This window comes from Gobio gobio (assembly GCF_949357685.1).
Source record: "Gobio gobio genome assembly, chromosome: 15".
Lineage (NCBI taxonomy): Eukaryota > Metazoa > Chordata > Actinopteri > Cypriniformes > Gobionidae > Gobio > Gobio gobio.
In genome coordinates, this window is record NC_137108.1 from 20,660,647 (window position 1) to 20,677,770 (window position 17,124).

General features: G+C 37.9%; 2 protein-coding genes across 6 annotated transcripts in view; one reads left to right on the forward strand and one right to left on the reverse strand.

The window, feature by feature from the left end:
• LOC307138238 (ATP-dependent translocase ABCB1-like) overlaps positions 1 to 13,072 on the forward strand; it is a 45,919-nt gene extending 32,847 nt beyond the window's left edge. For all 4 annotated transcript variants that reach the window (XM_079836436.1, XM_079836438.1, XM_079836437.1 and 1 more), the window contains 6 exons: positions 8,001 to 8,141; positions 8,242 to 8,398; positions 8,493 to 8,690; positions 8,786 to 8,992; positions 11,207 to 11,353; positions 11,750 to 13,072. In XM_079836436.1, coding sequence (XP_079692562.1) covers positions 8,001 to 8,141; positions 8,242 to 8,398; positions 8,493 to 8,690; positions 8,786 to 8,992; positions 11,207 to 11,353; positions 11,750 to 11,950 — 1,051 coding nt within the window. In that variant the 3' untranslated portion in view covers positions 11,951 to 13,072. The remainder of the gene's footprint in view (positions 1 to 8,000; positions 8,142 to 8,241; positions 8,399 to 8,492; positions 8,691 to 8,785; positions 8,993 to 11,206; positions 11,354 to 11,749) is intronic.
• A 156-nt stretch (positions 13,073 to 13,228) lies between these two features.
• On the reverse strand, positions 13,229 to 16,364 carry sp8b (sp8 transcription factor b). Of its 2 annotated transcripts, none has more exons than XM_079836495.1 (2): positions 16,266 to 16,364; positions 13,229 to 15,922 (listed from the first exon to the last, which is right to left on the reverse strand). In XM_079836495.1, exons 1-2 carry the CDS (start codon positions 16,284 to 16,286, stop codon positions 14,576 to 14,578), a joined length of 1,368 nt encoding a protein of 455 aa, XP_079692621.1. In that variant the 5' UTR covers positions 16,287 to 16,364; the 3' UTR covers positions 13,229 to 14,575. The 2 variants fall into 2 exon arrangements, with proteins under 2 accessions (XP_079692621.1, XP_079692622.1); XM_079836496.1 differs by having other exon boundaries at positions 16,113 to 16,364.
• Between the last annotated feature and the right edge of the window lie 760 nt (positions 16,365 to 17,124).

Below are 17,124 nucleotides of genomic sequence, written 5' to 3' on the forward strand. Positions count from 1 at the left end.
GTTTTATCTTCAAAATAGATTCTGCATTTACATTTTTAATAAAACATTGTTTAGTCTGGGTTTTTTTTGGACACATGAAATGTCATAAACCATGTAATACCAGTGTAATACCCATGTCATACAAATTTGTGTCCTCTTAAATCACATAAACAAGCACACACACACACACACACACACACACACACACACACACACACACACACACACACACACACACACACACACACACACACACACACACACACACACACACACACACACACACACAGGCAGAGATGCATGCTTAAGCGGCCAACCCCCACCCCCCTTCAAACACACACAGTGAGAAAGTGAGAGTGAGGGGGGGAGGGGAAGGAAAGGCAGAGGACATTGCATAGACTTAATGGTTTTTATACTGTACAAACTGTACATTCTATCCCCCTACACTACCCCTACTCCTAAACCTACCATCATAGAAAACATTCTGCATTTTTACATTTTGAATAAAACATTGTTTAGAAAGCTAGACAGTGAATTAAAGCATTTTTGAAAGTGACACACTTCCTGCTGCCAGTTGGTGGCCACACACACACACACACACACACACACACACACACACACACACACACACACACACACACACACACACACACTCACACTCACACTCACACTCACACAGACAAACCCCTTAGAGAGAAAGAGAGATGGGATTTTTTTATCCTGTTTCAAAACTAACACAATGCTGCCATCTTGTGTACATTGAGTTCATATATATATATATATATATATATATATATATATATTCATCTGAAAAATAGTATAGTCATTCCGTTTCATGTTGACCGAGTTTGGTGGAGATTGAATAAATCGCCTACGAGGAGAACGTAAAAACTCAGACCCTGAATTATACAAATATTCATCTTCAAACCAAAATATCTGACTTCCTGTTGGTCGGAGCTAATGACTGTAAATTATAAAGTTGTCCGGCTCGAAGAGAACAATATATGTACGGGTACACATGAAATGTCTACAAATGTAGGTTCTCAGAAATCACAGAAGCACACACAGAGAGAGAGAGAGAGAGAGAGAGAGAGAGAGAGAGAGAGAAACAAGTTTTTTTTTAATCCTGCTTCAAAACTAACACAATGCTGCCATCTTGTGTTCATTGAGGGAAGGGCAGCACAGACAGGCACAATAGATTCAAAGAAATATTTATAAAATATGTATATATTCATCTGAAAAATAGTACAGTCATTTTAAATTAATCTAAGTTCAATTACCAAACATACAATCTTAATTTAATTGAAATCAAAATATGATTTTACAAGATATGAGACAATTTCTGTTCCCCTTATTTTGTCCTTATTTAATCCCTCACCATGGCAACACCGTTTGAGATATCCAATATTCGTTCGCATTTTAGCATCTTCCATATCTTTGTTTCATGTTGACCAAGTTTGGTGGAGATTGAATAAATCGCCTACGAGGAGAACGTAAAAACTCAGACCCTGAATTATATAAATTTTCACCTTCAAACCAAAATATCTGACTTCCTGTTGGTCGGAGCTAATGACTGTAAATTAGAAAGTTGTCCGGCTCGAAGAGAACAATATATCTACCGAGTTTGGTGACTGAAGATAAAACTAACCCCCCCACTTTTGTCAAAAGGTGGCGCTATAGAGCCCCTCATCCCCACCCGTTTCTGAGGCTTTGCCCATGTGTACTGACTAACATCTCTGATGTGTGTGTTAAGTTTCATGCAATTTCAAGCATGCTAAGAGTCTCAAAAACAGCCAAAGACATTATTAAACTTTGACACGTTGCCATGGCAACAGTATTGGAAATTTCAGAAATCCATTCATATGTCTATATCTGCCATGTTTTCACATTATACTGATGAAGTTTGAAGTCAATCGGGTCAAAATAAGACTGTGATTTAAAGCATTTTTTTAAAAAAGTGACACACTTCCTGCTGCCAGTTGGTGGCGCTATACCTTTGACTCACAAACGTCATATCCTTGCGATCGGCTTCCTACAACAAACACACAGCTGAAGTTTCATCCAAATCAGTCAATGTTTGCACAAGTTATAACACACTTCCTGTTTCCCTTTTCTCGCCATAAATTCGTTGCTTCGCCACGGCTAAACCGATTGAGATATCAAAAATCCGCTCGCAATTTAGCATCCTGAATATCTTGTCTTAATGCTGACCGAGTTTGGCAATGATCGAAACAATTGCCTCGGAGGAGTATATTAAATTCCAGAGCATGCGTTTTCCGAACAACCCAAAATAGCTCACTTCCTGTTGGGCGAAGTTTATGACTATGAGTGCGGAAGTTGTTCGCCCCGATGAGATCTATATGTGTACCGAGTTTCATACATATACGTGCAAGTGTGTTTGATATATAGACCAAATTTTAATAGGGGGCGCTGTTGAGCTCCCCTACCACGCCCGGGTATCAGCTTCAGCCCGGCTCTGATGGCCGCAGATTCCGATGTATCTGCAAAGTTTCAAGAGTTTTCGAGCATGGTAAGGGCCCCAAAAGTGCCCGAATAGTCGATAAGAAAAATAATAATAAGAATCCTAAGGAAAACATTAAAGCTGCGAGCAGCGATGACGGGCCCAAGCCGGTGGCACCGCCACGCCGGTGGCATCAGCTTAACTGTGCACGGCAGGCAATATGCATTTAAACAGGAGAATATTTTAGAATCGCTCGAATATGCCACATTTACCGCAGCAACTGGTGCCACTATCACCACAAGCCACACCCATGATGTAATTTAAATCTAGATTAATTTTAATATCATAGGATAAAATAAATAAAAGTTATATTTTCCTGCTCAAAATTTTGTAAGTCCAGAAGGCCAGTATTTAATTCAAGGTGTTTGTAGTTCTTTTTTACTTATTCACACTAAAGTAGGGATGAAACGGTATGGAAATTTAACATCACGATTATAGTGACCCAAATTATCACGGTTATCAATATTATCACGGTTTTGTTCAAACAAGATGAAAGTGTTCAAAAAGAACAGATGCACACACTTAAAACATTTCAACAAGTTTTATATTTGAAATTAAACAAACAACAAATAACTAAAGCAGCTCTAAGCACTTTTTTAAGCTAGATTCTGTGGGATTTCTTTACTTAATGGCCGTCGTCAATAGCAACGCATAACGCATAAATAATAATAATTTGTCGTAAATATAATCTCTAATATTATCTCTGTAAATATATTCTCAATAAATATTCTCATCAGTGTTCAGCTACGATGCATTTAAATCAAGCATATTTTGTGTTAGAGCCCAAACAGTATCCAAGTGAAATAATGCATATCCATATTTCCATATGATTTGACAGTTTATTTTATTAAATATCAAAATGTGTGCATCATACCTGACACCTAGATGATCACTTTACAGTCAGTTTTATGACTGTCATTCTCTTTAAATGCTAGTGAAGTTTGGTAACGTTATACACGTTTCAATGTTGTATGTAACTTTGCAGACGGTCCCTAACTTCGCCAGCGTTATGCCAGTCATATCAGATGCGCTGTGGTTCTGCTGTGTTTTTTTTAAACCATTTTACCTAAATCACCAAAATAATAAATGTTATATTTACCCATGGCCTTCCCTGTTATACAGAAATGTAATAGTTATCAAACCTTCCTTAACTGCATAAATAATAAATGAAATATAGATGAATCATCATTAAAGCTACAATTTTCTCTGTTCCCGTTGTTCTTTGATGAACATTAATGACAGGCATCATCAGTGCTCCTGTCACTTTAAGAACAGCCGTGGATCTCACGCGCTGTCCCGCGCATCTCATTTCCTCACAACTCTTTAAGTTCATTTAAGACGTTATTTAACTAATTTAAGACTCGAATATGAGAATACTCACAATCCTCTGTGTTATTGTTTGTTCAAGAGCAAAACAGAACTCGATGTGAGCAGGAAACTGACGCGAGTCTATCTATGCGTCGAGTGTGTGTGTGTGTGTGTGTGTGTGTGTGTGTGTGTCAGTGTCCCTTGATTAGCTGACATGAGACGCATCCACACAGATAGGACACTGACACACACACACACACACACACACACACACACACACACACACACACACACACACACACACACACACACACAGCATACCAGCATACCAGCATAGCCATACAGTTTAAGTTCACCTACACTTTATATTAATAAAAAGGTTTACAGTGCAAATACTGTTGTTGCATATACTGTGCATAAAATTTGAAAACATTTGCAAAAAACACCACTGTATCATTAATTTTTTTTTAAACCTTTAAGTAACCATTTTTTAAACATCTATAAACATTACTTTTACATAGATAGACGGACCAGATATTCCTAACACTTTGGGAATACTTTAGGGTTACTAGTTGTTTTGTAAACTGTCTATAAACATTATCTGGATGGTTATTGTAAAGTTGCAACCGATGACTATAATACCTTGTTAAATAATTTAATAAACAGTACCAGTAAAACGTGGGCAGTACCAGTAAAACATGTAAACAGTACCAGTCAAACATGTGGGTTGTCCTGATACTGTACTTCAAAATGTAACAGTGTAAAAATTGCCACAGAATAAAGTAATTGTTCAAGATCTATTGGTAACTCATAAAAATAATGTCATATTTGCATAAACTGTCACTACCGTATATATCCCGACACTAGCACATTAAGATAAGCTATGAAAAAAATCATGTTCCTCTGCCTCTTTCTGGTTAAATAATGTTTATAATAATTGTTAATATAGCATGCTATATTAACTATTCCAGGTTATTTATGCATAGCATAAATAATAGTTAGTAGAGCATGCTATGCCACTTTCATCAAAACATATTACAAAGCTATAGCAATCTCATGTCATTCCGTCTTTTCGAAAAAAAAGTTGCACTAACTGTTCGTTACAAGCAGCATTTGCCGTCAGGCAGGTAACGATAGCTAACATAAACATATTTTTGCTAGCCTACCTGCTGCAAACTTACACTTTTTTTGTACAAGACAAGTAGAGCTATTTTATCCAGTGTAATTTATCACATACCACTATCTTGTTTTTTCTTATCCTCCTCTTCCTTTCTCTATTTTCTTTTCTGGCTTCCTGAAGCATAAAATTCCGCTTAAAATCCGAAGATTTTGTATTTTGCCGCAGCAGAGATCGCGTGGTTGGCTGGCTGCTGTCAGCGACTTCTGAGAGGGGCCCCTTAAGGGGGATCCCGATAGCAGTGTCATTGCACTTTACTGCATTGACTATCAATGGGGCGCTCACACAGTTTGTCGTTTCATTTTATTCTTAACCTGTCGCTGTCTTGGGGCCCCAGGCCAGCTCGAGGCCCCAAGCAATTGCTTGGTTTGCCTGCCTTGTCGCGACGGGCCTGCACACACACACACACACACACACACACACACACACACACACACACACACACACACACACACACACACACACACACACACACACACACACACACACACACACACACACACACACACACACACACACACACACACACACACACACACACACACACACACACACACACACACACACACAGAAAGAGAGTTTAAAAAATAACACAACACTGCCACCCTTTAGTGAGGGGAGGGCAGACAGAGAATAAATATTCAGAAGAAATATATTAAATAAAATAAATATATTGATCTGAAAAATAGTATGATTATTTTAAAGCTATTTGGTTACATTTTAATAAAACATTGTTTTAGTATGTTTTTAAACACACACACATACACGTTGTAATACCAGTGTAATACCCATGTCATTATACAAATTTGTGTCCTCATAAATCACAAACAAGAGAGAGAGAGAGAGAGAGAGAGAGAGAAACACGTTTTTTTTTTATCCTGCTTCAAAACTAATACAATGCTGCCATCTTGTGTTCATTGAGGGGAGAGCAGCAGACAGAGAATTTCTGTTCCCCTTTTTTGTCCTTATTTAATCCCTCGCCATGGAAACACCGTTTGAGATATCCAATATCCGTTCACATTTTAGCATCTTCAGTATCTTTGTTTCATGTTGACCGAGTTTGGTGGAGATTGAATAAAACGCCTACGAGGAGAACGTAAAAACTCAGACCCCGATTTAACCAAAAATTTACCTTCAAACCAAAATATCTGACTTCCTGTTGGTCGGAGCTAATGACTGTAAATTAGAAAGTTGTCCGGCTCGATGAGGTCAATATATATACTGAGTTTGGTGATTGTAGATGAAACGAAGCCCTTCACTTTTGTCAAAAGGTGGCGCTAGAGAGCCCCTCGAAACAATGGCCTCGGAGGAGTATATTAAATTCCAGAGCATGGGTTTTCCGAACAACCGATTATAGCTCACTTCCTGTTGGGCTGACGCATAACTATGAGCACGAAAGTTGTTTGGCCCGATGAGGTCTATATGTGTACCGAGTTTCATACATGTACGTGCAAGTGTGTTTGATATATGGACCAAGTTTTCAGACCCCACTTAAGGGGGCGCTGTCGAGCCCCCCTGCCACGCCCGGGTACCAGCTTCAGCCCGGCTCTGATGGCCGCGCATTCCGACGCCTGTGCGAAGTTTCAAGAGTTTTCGAGCATGTTAAGTGCCCCAAAAGTACCCGAGAAGTCGAAAAAAAAAATTAAAAAAAAAAAAAAAAAAAAAACAAAGAATAATCTGAGGAAGAACAATAGGGCTCTGCGCCCTTTCAGGGCTTGGGCCCTAAATAGGGCTCTGCGCCCTTTCAGGCTTGAGCCCTAATAAATATTTACTGTATTTAAAAAATATTTTTATATTTCATAAAATTAGTTAATGACAACATCTGTGCTTATAGGGTAACTGAAAATATTTAATAAAAAATTGTTTAAAAATATATATATTTGTGTTAAAAGATACAAATATATATTTAATAAATATTTACTTTATTTAAAAAATAGTTTTATTTGTAATAAATATTACTATATGTAATATTTTGCTTTGACTTCAATACAGTGACTATATATATAATTTAATTTAGAAAATTCTATAATTTTGAATTTGAATATAGATTAATGTTTTCCTAATGTGTTAAAACTTTGTCTTTGTACATGAATATATACAGACTAGTAAAAATGACAAAAGCGCATAACAAAATTACTGAAACTTAAACTAAAAATGGAAACTGAAAATATAAAAACTCTAATTACTAAAATATTATAATAGTCAACCTGGTCTCATTGTGAAAATGTACCTCTGGCAACGTTTTTGCAAACCGCCAAAATACGTACCAATATGTACATATCTCTGCAGTTTCAAAGTGAAATGAACACTAGAGGCAGTAAAACAGCAAGCACTTTTTATCGTTTTTTTTCCCCATGTAAATGAATACATTTTGGAGTTTGCGTCACTTAATCTGCTCCATATGCTCTGCTTTTTTTATATAATAAGTTTGCTCAGTAGCTCAGCTGGTACAGATTTGTACTTGTAATTATGAAAGCTCAGGTACGAATCCCGTGAAAGACAAGTCATGATAAAAGAGCTCAAAGATGAGTTCACAGAAGCTAACAAGACATGGTTACTATTGTATTTTTGTCACATTTGCTTTTGTTAACACTATCGGTTAGGTTTAGGGTTTAGTGTAGGTGTACGTTAAAAAAACAATGTCACAAAACGTCAGATTGACGCTCATCTGTTCCGGGAAAAAAACGAAGCTTTTGGCGGCACCCAGTGGACATATCACTTTGAAACTGCAGTGATATGTACATATTGGTACGTATTTTGGGGTTTGCAAAAACGTTGCCAGAGGTACATTTTCGCAATGAGACCAGGCTGATAATAGTATATAAATAATACTATAATAACACTGCTCTCAGGAGAATCATTATTTGGGGGGGGGTCATAAGTACTAACGTTTTTTAAATCTCTATAATTGCAAATGGCTAATTTTATGTGATGGCAAATATAAGTTTTCAAAAACGTTGAAAACCCCTGCCTTAACACACGCTCAGTAACATCAAATCTTATGTGATATTTCAGATCTAGCTTGTGTAAAGCACCCATCTACGGAGTCACCTTTGCCTTTGCCCAAGCCATTCCTTACCTGGTCAATGCTGCAATCTTCCGCTTTGGAGCCTGGCTTATTGCACATTGTTACACAGAATATGAAAATGTTTTCCTGTAGGTACAGTTTGTATGAAGGATTGATCAATTATATGTTGTTTTTAAAAAAATCTCACATACTCTTTACGGTGTTGATGTGTTGGTTCCTCCTCCCCAGGGTATTTTCTGTTATTGTCTTTGCTGCAAAGAACATTGGCCAGTCGTCATCATTCGCTCCTGACTTTGCCAAAGCCAAAGCAGCAGCTGGGCGAATCTTACTGCTGCTAGAGAAGAAACCAGCCATTGATATCTACGATGAGTCTGGAGACCAACCAGTAAGTGTGAAAATCGAGAGTTTGTGGCATGAAGCTGTCAGAGGAGGTCACAAAAGAGGTCAAAATTAAATAAAATCTTTGGGGTTTTTTTCAGACAAACTTTTCAGGGCATATTGAATTCCGAGAGGTGCAATTCTCCTATCCAACCCGTCAGAATGTGACGGTCTTACAGGGCCTGAATGTATCAGTGTCTCAGGGGCAGACTCTGGCCCTGGTGGGCAGCAGTGGCTGTGGCAAGAGCACCACCATTCAGCTTCTAGAACGCTTCTACGACCCTGCGGCAGGCCAAGTGGTGAGTTCATCGGGTGGTTTTTGTGTGCCTAGAGGTCTAAACCATTATTTTGGCTCAAGTGATCAATTTGTGCCTGATTTTTGCTTGTTGCTCAGTTTGTAGATGGTAATAACACCAGAAATGTGAACCTGGCATGGCTGCGCAACCAGATGGGGCTGGTGTCTCAGGAGCCCATCCTGTTTGATTGCACCATTGCTGAGAACATTCAGTATGGGGACAACAGCCGTGTCGTCACCCAGGAGGAGATTGAGGAAGCTGCGAAGAAGGCCAACATACATAATTTTATCATTGGCCTTCCAGAGGTATGCATGATGTCTCCATTAATGTGTGTGTGTGTGTGTGTGGCCTTGTAAACCCTACATTATGGGGACTACAAAGATAGCAATATCCGAAATCCTTGTCCTTGTGGGGACATTTTTTTGGTCCCCATGAGGAAAAACGGCTTATAAATCAGACTGATGTTTTTTGAAAATCTAAAAATGCAGAAAGTTTTGTGTTATGGGTAGGTTTAGGGGTAGGGGATAGAATATACAGTTTGTACAGTCTAAAAACCATTATGTCAAGTCCCCATAAAACTTAGAAACCGTGTGTGTGTGTGTGTGTGTGTGTGTGTGTGTGTGTGTGTGTGTGTGTGTGTGTGTGTGTGTGTGTGTGTGTGTGTGTGTGTGTGTGTGTGTGTGTGTGTGTGTGTGTGTGTGTGTGTGTGTGTGTGTGTGTGTGTGTGTGTATACATTTACCTTTACAAACAAGTACACTACACTTTATTTGAGCAAAATAGTAATATTTTTTATTACTATCAATGTTGAAAACAGATTTTCTGCTTAATATTTTATGGACATTGTTTCAGGATTGTTTGATTAATGTTCAAAAGAAGATCATTGATTTATAATATTATTATTACAACATTATAAATGCCTTTACTGACACTTTTGATCAAGATAATGCATTCTTGCTGAACAAATGTATCAATTTCTTTCTTTTTTAAAAGTTTATATTAGGAACACTTTACAATAAAGTTCCATTCAACTAACAATGAATAATACTTCTAAAGCGATTATTTATTTTTAAGATTTCAACATTTACTAGTTCATTATTAAAACCAAAGGTATAGGATTTGTTAATATTGTTTAATGGACCTGAACTAACATGAACTAACAATGAACAGGTCTATTGTTTTATTATCTAACTTTTATTATCTTTTATTAATTTGTATTATCTGTTTGTTAGTTGATTTTAGTTAATGCATTAACTAAAGTTAAACACTGGGACCTTATTGTAAAGTGTATATATTATATTATATTATATTATATTATATTATATTATATTATATTATATTATATTAATTATATTATATTATATTATATTATATTATATTATATTATATTATATTATATTATATTATATTATATTAATTATATTCAGGGCTGTCAAATGATTAATCACGATTAATCGCATCCAAAATAAAAGTTTGTTTTTACATAATATGTGTGTGTGTGTGTGTGTGTGTGTGTGTGTGTGTGTGTGTGTGTGTGTGTGTGTGTGTGTGTGTGTGTGTGTGTGTGTGTGTGTGTGTGTGTGTGTGTGTGTGTGTGTGTGTGTGTGTGTGTGTGTGTGTGTGTGTGTGTGTGTGTGTGTGTGTGTGTGTGTGTGTGTGTGTGTGTGTGTGTACTGTGTATAATTATTATGTATATTTGAATACACACACATATATTTAAGAAATATTTGCATGTATATACTGTATATATTTTTAAATCATTTATATTATATATAAATATTTTTTCTTAAATATATACATGCATGTGTGTGTATTTATATATACACAGTACACACACATATATTATGTAAACAAACTTTTATTTTGGATTAATTGGATTCATCATTTGACAGCACTAATTACATTATATTATATTATATTATTGATATTATATTATATTATATTATATTATATTATATTATATTATATTATATTATATTATATTATATTATATTATATTATATTATATTATATTATATTATGTTATGTGACCCTGGACCACAAAACCAGTCATAAGTAGCCCAAGTATATTTTTGGCAATAGCCAACAATACATTGTATGGGTCAAAATGGACTTCTTTTATGCCAAAAATCATTAGGATATTAAATAAAGATCATGTTCCATGAAGACATTTTGTACATTTCCTACCGTAAATATATCAAAAATTGATTATTAGTGGTAATATGCAATGCTAAGGACTTGGAAAACTTTAAAGATTTTAAACCTTTCGATTTTTTTCGGTTTTAAAGCTCTCAATGTTTTTTGTACCCTCAGATTCCAGATTTTGAAATAGTTGCATCTAGACCAAATATTGTCCTATTCTAACAAACCATACATCAATGTATGGTTATACAAAGCTTATTTATTCAGCTTTCAGATTATGTATAAATCTCAACAAAAAAAAAATAAGACCCTTATGACTGGTTTTGTGGTCCAGGGTTTTCCTCATCTATATATATATAATTATGTGATATCCCTTCAGAAATACAACACTCGAGTTGGAGATAAAGGCACTCAGATGTCTGGAGGACAGAAGCAAAGGATAGCCATTGCTCGAGCTCTGGTGCGCAAGCCCAAAATTCTGCTGCTGGACGAGGCCACATCAGCCCTCGACACAGAAAGCGAGAAGGTTTGTAACACATGTAAAGATTGTTGCAAAACTGTAGAAGAGTATGTCATCAAGTTCAGTTGATTTGTTCAAAACTGTTCCCGTTTTGACACTGTTAGGACAATAAACACCTCTGTGTTCAACCAGCAGATGGCACTTTTGGTAGTTTGAACTTGTGTGCATGTGAATCTGTTGCTTTTAAGGAATGCCTTGAAAATCACGGATTTGCACTCTACACACCTGTGTTTTATCGTCTTATCACATTTAGAAAAGGAAACAAAAGAAGATCAAACCTATGAATCAAGTCAAGTCATTTCATTGATAAAGTGCTGCTTTAAATATACATTTACTATTATGTGTTTTTTTTTTTTTTTAAATGTGCAAGTTTTGACCACTTTTTTCTCTCCTGCTATACAGATCGTGCAGGATGCTCTTGATGGCGCCCGGCTTGGCCGCACATGTATCGTCATCGCCCACCGCTTGTCCACTATTCATAATGCTGACATCATCGTGGTCGTTCAGAATGGCAAGGCAATTGAGCAGGGAACACATGCCCAACTCATGGCCAAACAAGGGGCCTACTATGCTCTGGTGAATGCACAAGTATCTGCTCACTAACATAAACTCCCTTAGATTTATTCGAGTGTTTGTATATCTCAAATGAAGGGCAAAGATAAAGAATTGGTGCAGTTAATCTTACATTTAAATTACATTTTGATTTTTTTTTATGTCAACAAAATGCTTCTGTTTTAGGACTAAATGGTGTGCGAGTTCATTTTAAGAAGCTGCGCGATATTATTTGAAAAACAGCATTTAAATATTTAAACTGCCATGTGGCCATTAATAGGAGAGAAAGAAATCGGGGTTCTTTGTTGCTTGCACACTTTCTTTTTGGTACATTGTTACAGCTCATTGAAAAGATACTATTCTTATATCAAATGACAAAGTTGTTGTACATCTATAGATTTATTTTTCTCAATTTGTATATAGCCTACAAATATTGACACTTTTTTCAACAACACTTCTTTGCCTTAACAGGCTATTGCAACACTTTTACCTAATGTTTTGCAGGTTGTATGAGTTTGTACAGTTGCACATAAACCCTTTGAATGAATATTGTTGTTTGTTTATATGACCTCGTCGCATGAGGGCGCTCGTGCTCGTGGTTTGAGCCTCCAACATGTTGGACCTTTTCCCCCGCACAAGCTAACTTTATTGCTTCTCGGATAGAAACGGCTACTTTATTCTTGTATTATATCCGATAATGTTATTTACTGTTTATTGTTAAGATGCTTTTTTTTGTTCGATTTTTATAAAGTGAATTATCCATAATTCTCTGCTGTCGTCCCTTCCTCTGAAATGTCTAAATTATTTATTTAAAGTAAAACTATCTTGTGGTTTGTAACTTTTGTGCATGTATTGTTTTTATTTTACATTTTGCTTTGCACATTTTAATTTTTTTCATATACACAATTATGCGCTGCTAATACTCTGAAAAAACACAAAAATCCTTGAACATTATTTGTTTTAGTAGCTACTGAATAACCATTTGTTATTTGGTCGGTGTGTTCTGAGATGTATTGGAAAAACCCTTATTTTTTTAGTGACTGCAAAAATATATCTTCCGTGAAGTAGATATTAAACAACCCTACATTTATAGTCACCGTCAAAATTCAACATTTGAGTGGCTGAATAATTTTACATGCCACAGACTTTAAGATTAAATGATCTAAGAAGCACAGGTTTATGTTTATTGTCTATATTCTTTGCTATTGAAGCAATGTGCACGGCTTATTATTTAGACTAAAAATATGTGCTATAACTAGAACAAATAGTAAACGTCAATTTACTAACGCTGCTTCATTTCGTGGGTTTCACAACAACTGCAATTTTTAACATTTGAACACATTTTTATTATTTTCAATCGGTAATGAAATGGCGTAACAGGTCCTGCACTTGATCACAGTTTAATTTATGGAAGTTGGACATTGCAGTAATATCAACGGCAAATCGTTCACTGTGGCTGAATCCATGTTGACTTTATTGAGTGGCTTAAACTAGAAAGCCAATTTCTCAAATAAATGATGTGAAATAAACGCTCATCTTACATGTGCATGCTTACATAAATTAGAAGACGTGATTAAACACTGAATTCTGAATTGAAAATCTTACAAATCATTTCAAAGTGCGTCTATGACAGACCTCCAAAAAACCAAGTCCAACTCGTGGATAAATATGACGTTTTTCTTCACAAAAAAACACTCCCGTACAGTTTTGGATATTTAGGCTACTAGAGTCAATATATATGCAACTAAAAATACTATTCAAAATTTGCGTCTTGAACAAACACATACCCAACTTTTACATCAGTGTGGAATAACCTTCTAGTCTATTCTATTTTATTTTCAATATGTACAGTTTTTTTTTGCAGCAACAGGAAATAAGTACATTTCATACAACTTAGGATTTGAAGTCTGTAGTTTCGACAAAGACCAATGTGCGATATATAGACTATTTTTCTTTTCGAATATTAAAGAAATGAATTTGTAAAATGACAAAAACGAAGTCTATTCAACACTACGGCAATTTATCCTTACGAAATTGGATTTTAGTAGTGTTCATGAATAAAGTGCCACAGTTTGGTTTTGAGAAGAAAAAAAAGTTAGCAATGACAGGCCACTTCACTGATGGGTAAAATACATTTTGTTTTCTGTAACAACAGTAAGTGAAATAAGACTATTCGACAAATACCCATCAGAATGCACATATTATGTCCTTTTTAATATTCCCTTACTTGACCAAATTCATGTCGCTTAGAATCTGTGCAGACCAAAACAGGCTTACTTCATTGTAAATTACATTTTAATCGTAAATTGAATCACTTTACAACATCCAAGTGAAATGGCCACACACGGTTATGTCTCAAGGAACACCAGGTGACACTTTATAATAACTTTTACTGTTAGCCTTAACAGACATTATGCTTTTAACAGAAAAGTAGTTAATGTACATTCAACTAGCTAAAAAGGAATGAAACTTTGGTCTATATTGTTTCATACAGGATATTCATAATTGAATGTGCATTATCTATCGATCTGTTCACCGTTTTACAACGTTCGTTAACAACTTGAATTGTTGAAAGTTTTTATAAAGTGTTACCGAACGAACAGCACAACCTTTTGTGAACCGTCCAATAAGTCTCTAGTCCATTCGAGAGTCGTGTTACGTGCATTTTGAATGGGATTAATCGATGGAGTTTGCTCGGCCGTTCATGCCCGTCGTCGGGACAGACTCGGGAGGTTGCAACAGGTCAGGTGAGTGGCACGAGGGGCTACCGGGCACACTGTGCTCGCTGTCGGTGTCGCTCCCTCGCTTCCCTCCACTCGCCCCAGACCCCGACCCTGACGAGCCACCGGCACTGTGCGTTTTGACATGTTTACTGAGGTGGTCGCTCCGCATGAACCTCTTGTTACAAACGGGACAAGCGAAGCGCTTCTCACCGGTGTGCGTGCGTAAATGTCGCTGAAGCTCGTCGGAGCGCGTGAACCGCTTCCCACAGAACAACCAGTTACACACAAACGGCCTTTCTCCGGTGTGCCACCTCAAATGAGCCTTGAGGTGCGACGTTTTACCGTACACTTTCCCACAACCGGGAATGTGACAGCTGTGTAGCCCCTTTCTGCGGAGGCTCGCGCCAGCTGGACCCAGCCTTTCCGCCTCTTGACAGTTCGGGCAGTCGCACGTCGCTCTGCCCGAGTAGCGCCGCGCTGAGGACCGCGGAGATCCCGCCAGCGAGGCCGTCGGACCCCCTGTCAACATTGAGCCTCCCGCTCCACCCAGGGGAGAAGGGCTGGAGTCCGGGTACGAGGAGAGCACGGGTTTGAATCCGTCCATGAGGTGCTGACCGGTGGTCAGGAGATGCGGGGACGCACTGGTGCTAAAGGCAGAGTGGCTTAAACTCGAGTAGTCTGAGTTGTATCCGCCCAGAGGAGAGTGTAAAGAAGTCTGCAGCCCACCGGAGTGAAGGGACGTCTGGAGCGCGGCCCCGTTCGGGTTCTGCACGTCAATCCAGCCGGCTCCGACGTCCCACCACGCGGACGCGCCCGTGGTGCCCACATCCCCCGTGGGGATGCCAGGGTGCGAGGACTTGAACCACGACTCGTAGGGATGCGCCACGCTCATTCTCGGGTAGATGCTTTGCAAACTGTCCACGGACGTGTGCACCTTGGAAATAAACATGGGCTGGTGGCTGGGCTCTTGGGAGTTGTTGGAAACAGACGCCTGGAAAACGGAGTAGTCGTTTCCGAAGTGGGAGTTGGGTGAAGTACCAGAAGTTAAGGAAAAGGCACTGGATCCCGTGGAAGTGTTCGTGCCAAAAGAGTCGCTTAAACCACCACCATTCCGAGTGAAAGAGGATAAACTGGATCCTAAACTACAGCTGCTGGCTGTCGCTCGTTTCCACGGGTGGAATCCTTTTCCGAACGAAGAGGTGTTATCCGAAATAGAGGAAGGAGAAGGACTCGGGCTCCCGATTTTGTTACACGTCGCAGCCAACATGGCTAAAGGAGTCGACCCCAATCTCGGCTCCTCCTGGAACAAAATGAGTTAGAAGGTAAGTAAAGATGCTATATTCGGGAGAGCACTTTTGACTGTCTTTTATCCAACAAGCTCAACATACCTGAAAGAAATGTCTAGCTAGGCTACTGAAATACACAACCAGTCTCACACATAAAACAAAAGCGAATCACAGCATATAAATACCAAAGAATGTTATACATACAATGTCGTAGTTGAGAAATGGAACTCCTGCTCGTTTCTCTCGCTTAAAACATAATCAAGTGACTCTCTCCCCGGCTGACCCAAGAAATTTTAATCCCCACGGCAGGACAATAAAGGAAACTAATTAAACCAGCACGAAACTCCTTAGACTCACCCCTAGAAGTGAAGTTGCCATCACAAAAGTGCCCTCCTCAGAGGATCTTTTTATATTTATGAATCAGAGCACTGTTTTTTTAGAGGTGTGCAATACAATGATGTGGTCCGCCCATTCCAGCACAATTGTAGCTCCTCTCACGGCTTTGAAGTGCCGCTGTGACACGGGCGACCAATCAGGGAGAGCCGTACCTTCACGCGGCCACATTCTAGCGTGAGGTCATCGATAGAGCACTTCAGACAAGATCTCCACCCCTTCCAACACCCCCCTCATAATAAAACTGAAGTTAAATGAGAAGGACTGGAAGTTTTGGGGGAAAAAACTTTTCTATTCTTTTGTAAAGAGGTTAATACGTTTACTGGAGCCCCTGATCTGTTGTGAATTATTATTATTATTATTATGCTATTATTATTAGTATTATTATTATTATGTACTGTCTGCTACAAGTTGTGATAATAGTAAAAGAGCAATTGTCATATCACTCTCAGTATTACAGGTTGTTTTGTAGATACTCAAACTATTTTAAAGAAATTATGCACAGGTCAAAAAGACAAAAAACGAGCAGGTTATAATTTTAACTGATCTTCAAATGATTTTATATAGAAAAATAACGCGTTTCCGCGTTTGATTTAAATTTGAACAAAAGTTACATTTCAAATGTCGCCTATGCATTGCAAGCTAAAGAAGCAGGCCTATAAATTATCATAACTTCGTAGAATTATGTCATACCAACCCTCTCTCTCCCTCTCCCTCTCTCCATACACGACAAGTAACACACAAGGCTTTTATAGGACTGCTGTGTTTTCCGATAGTATGTTGTTATTATTATGAATTCGAGCATTTGGTAACTCGCGTTAAC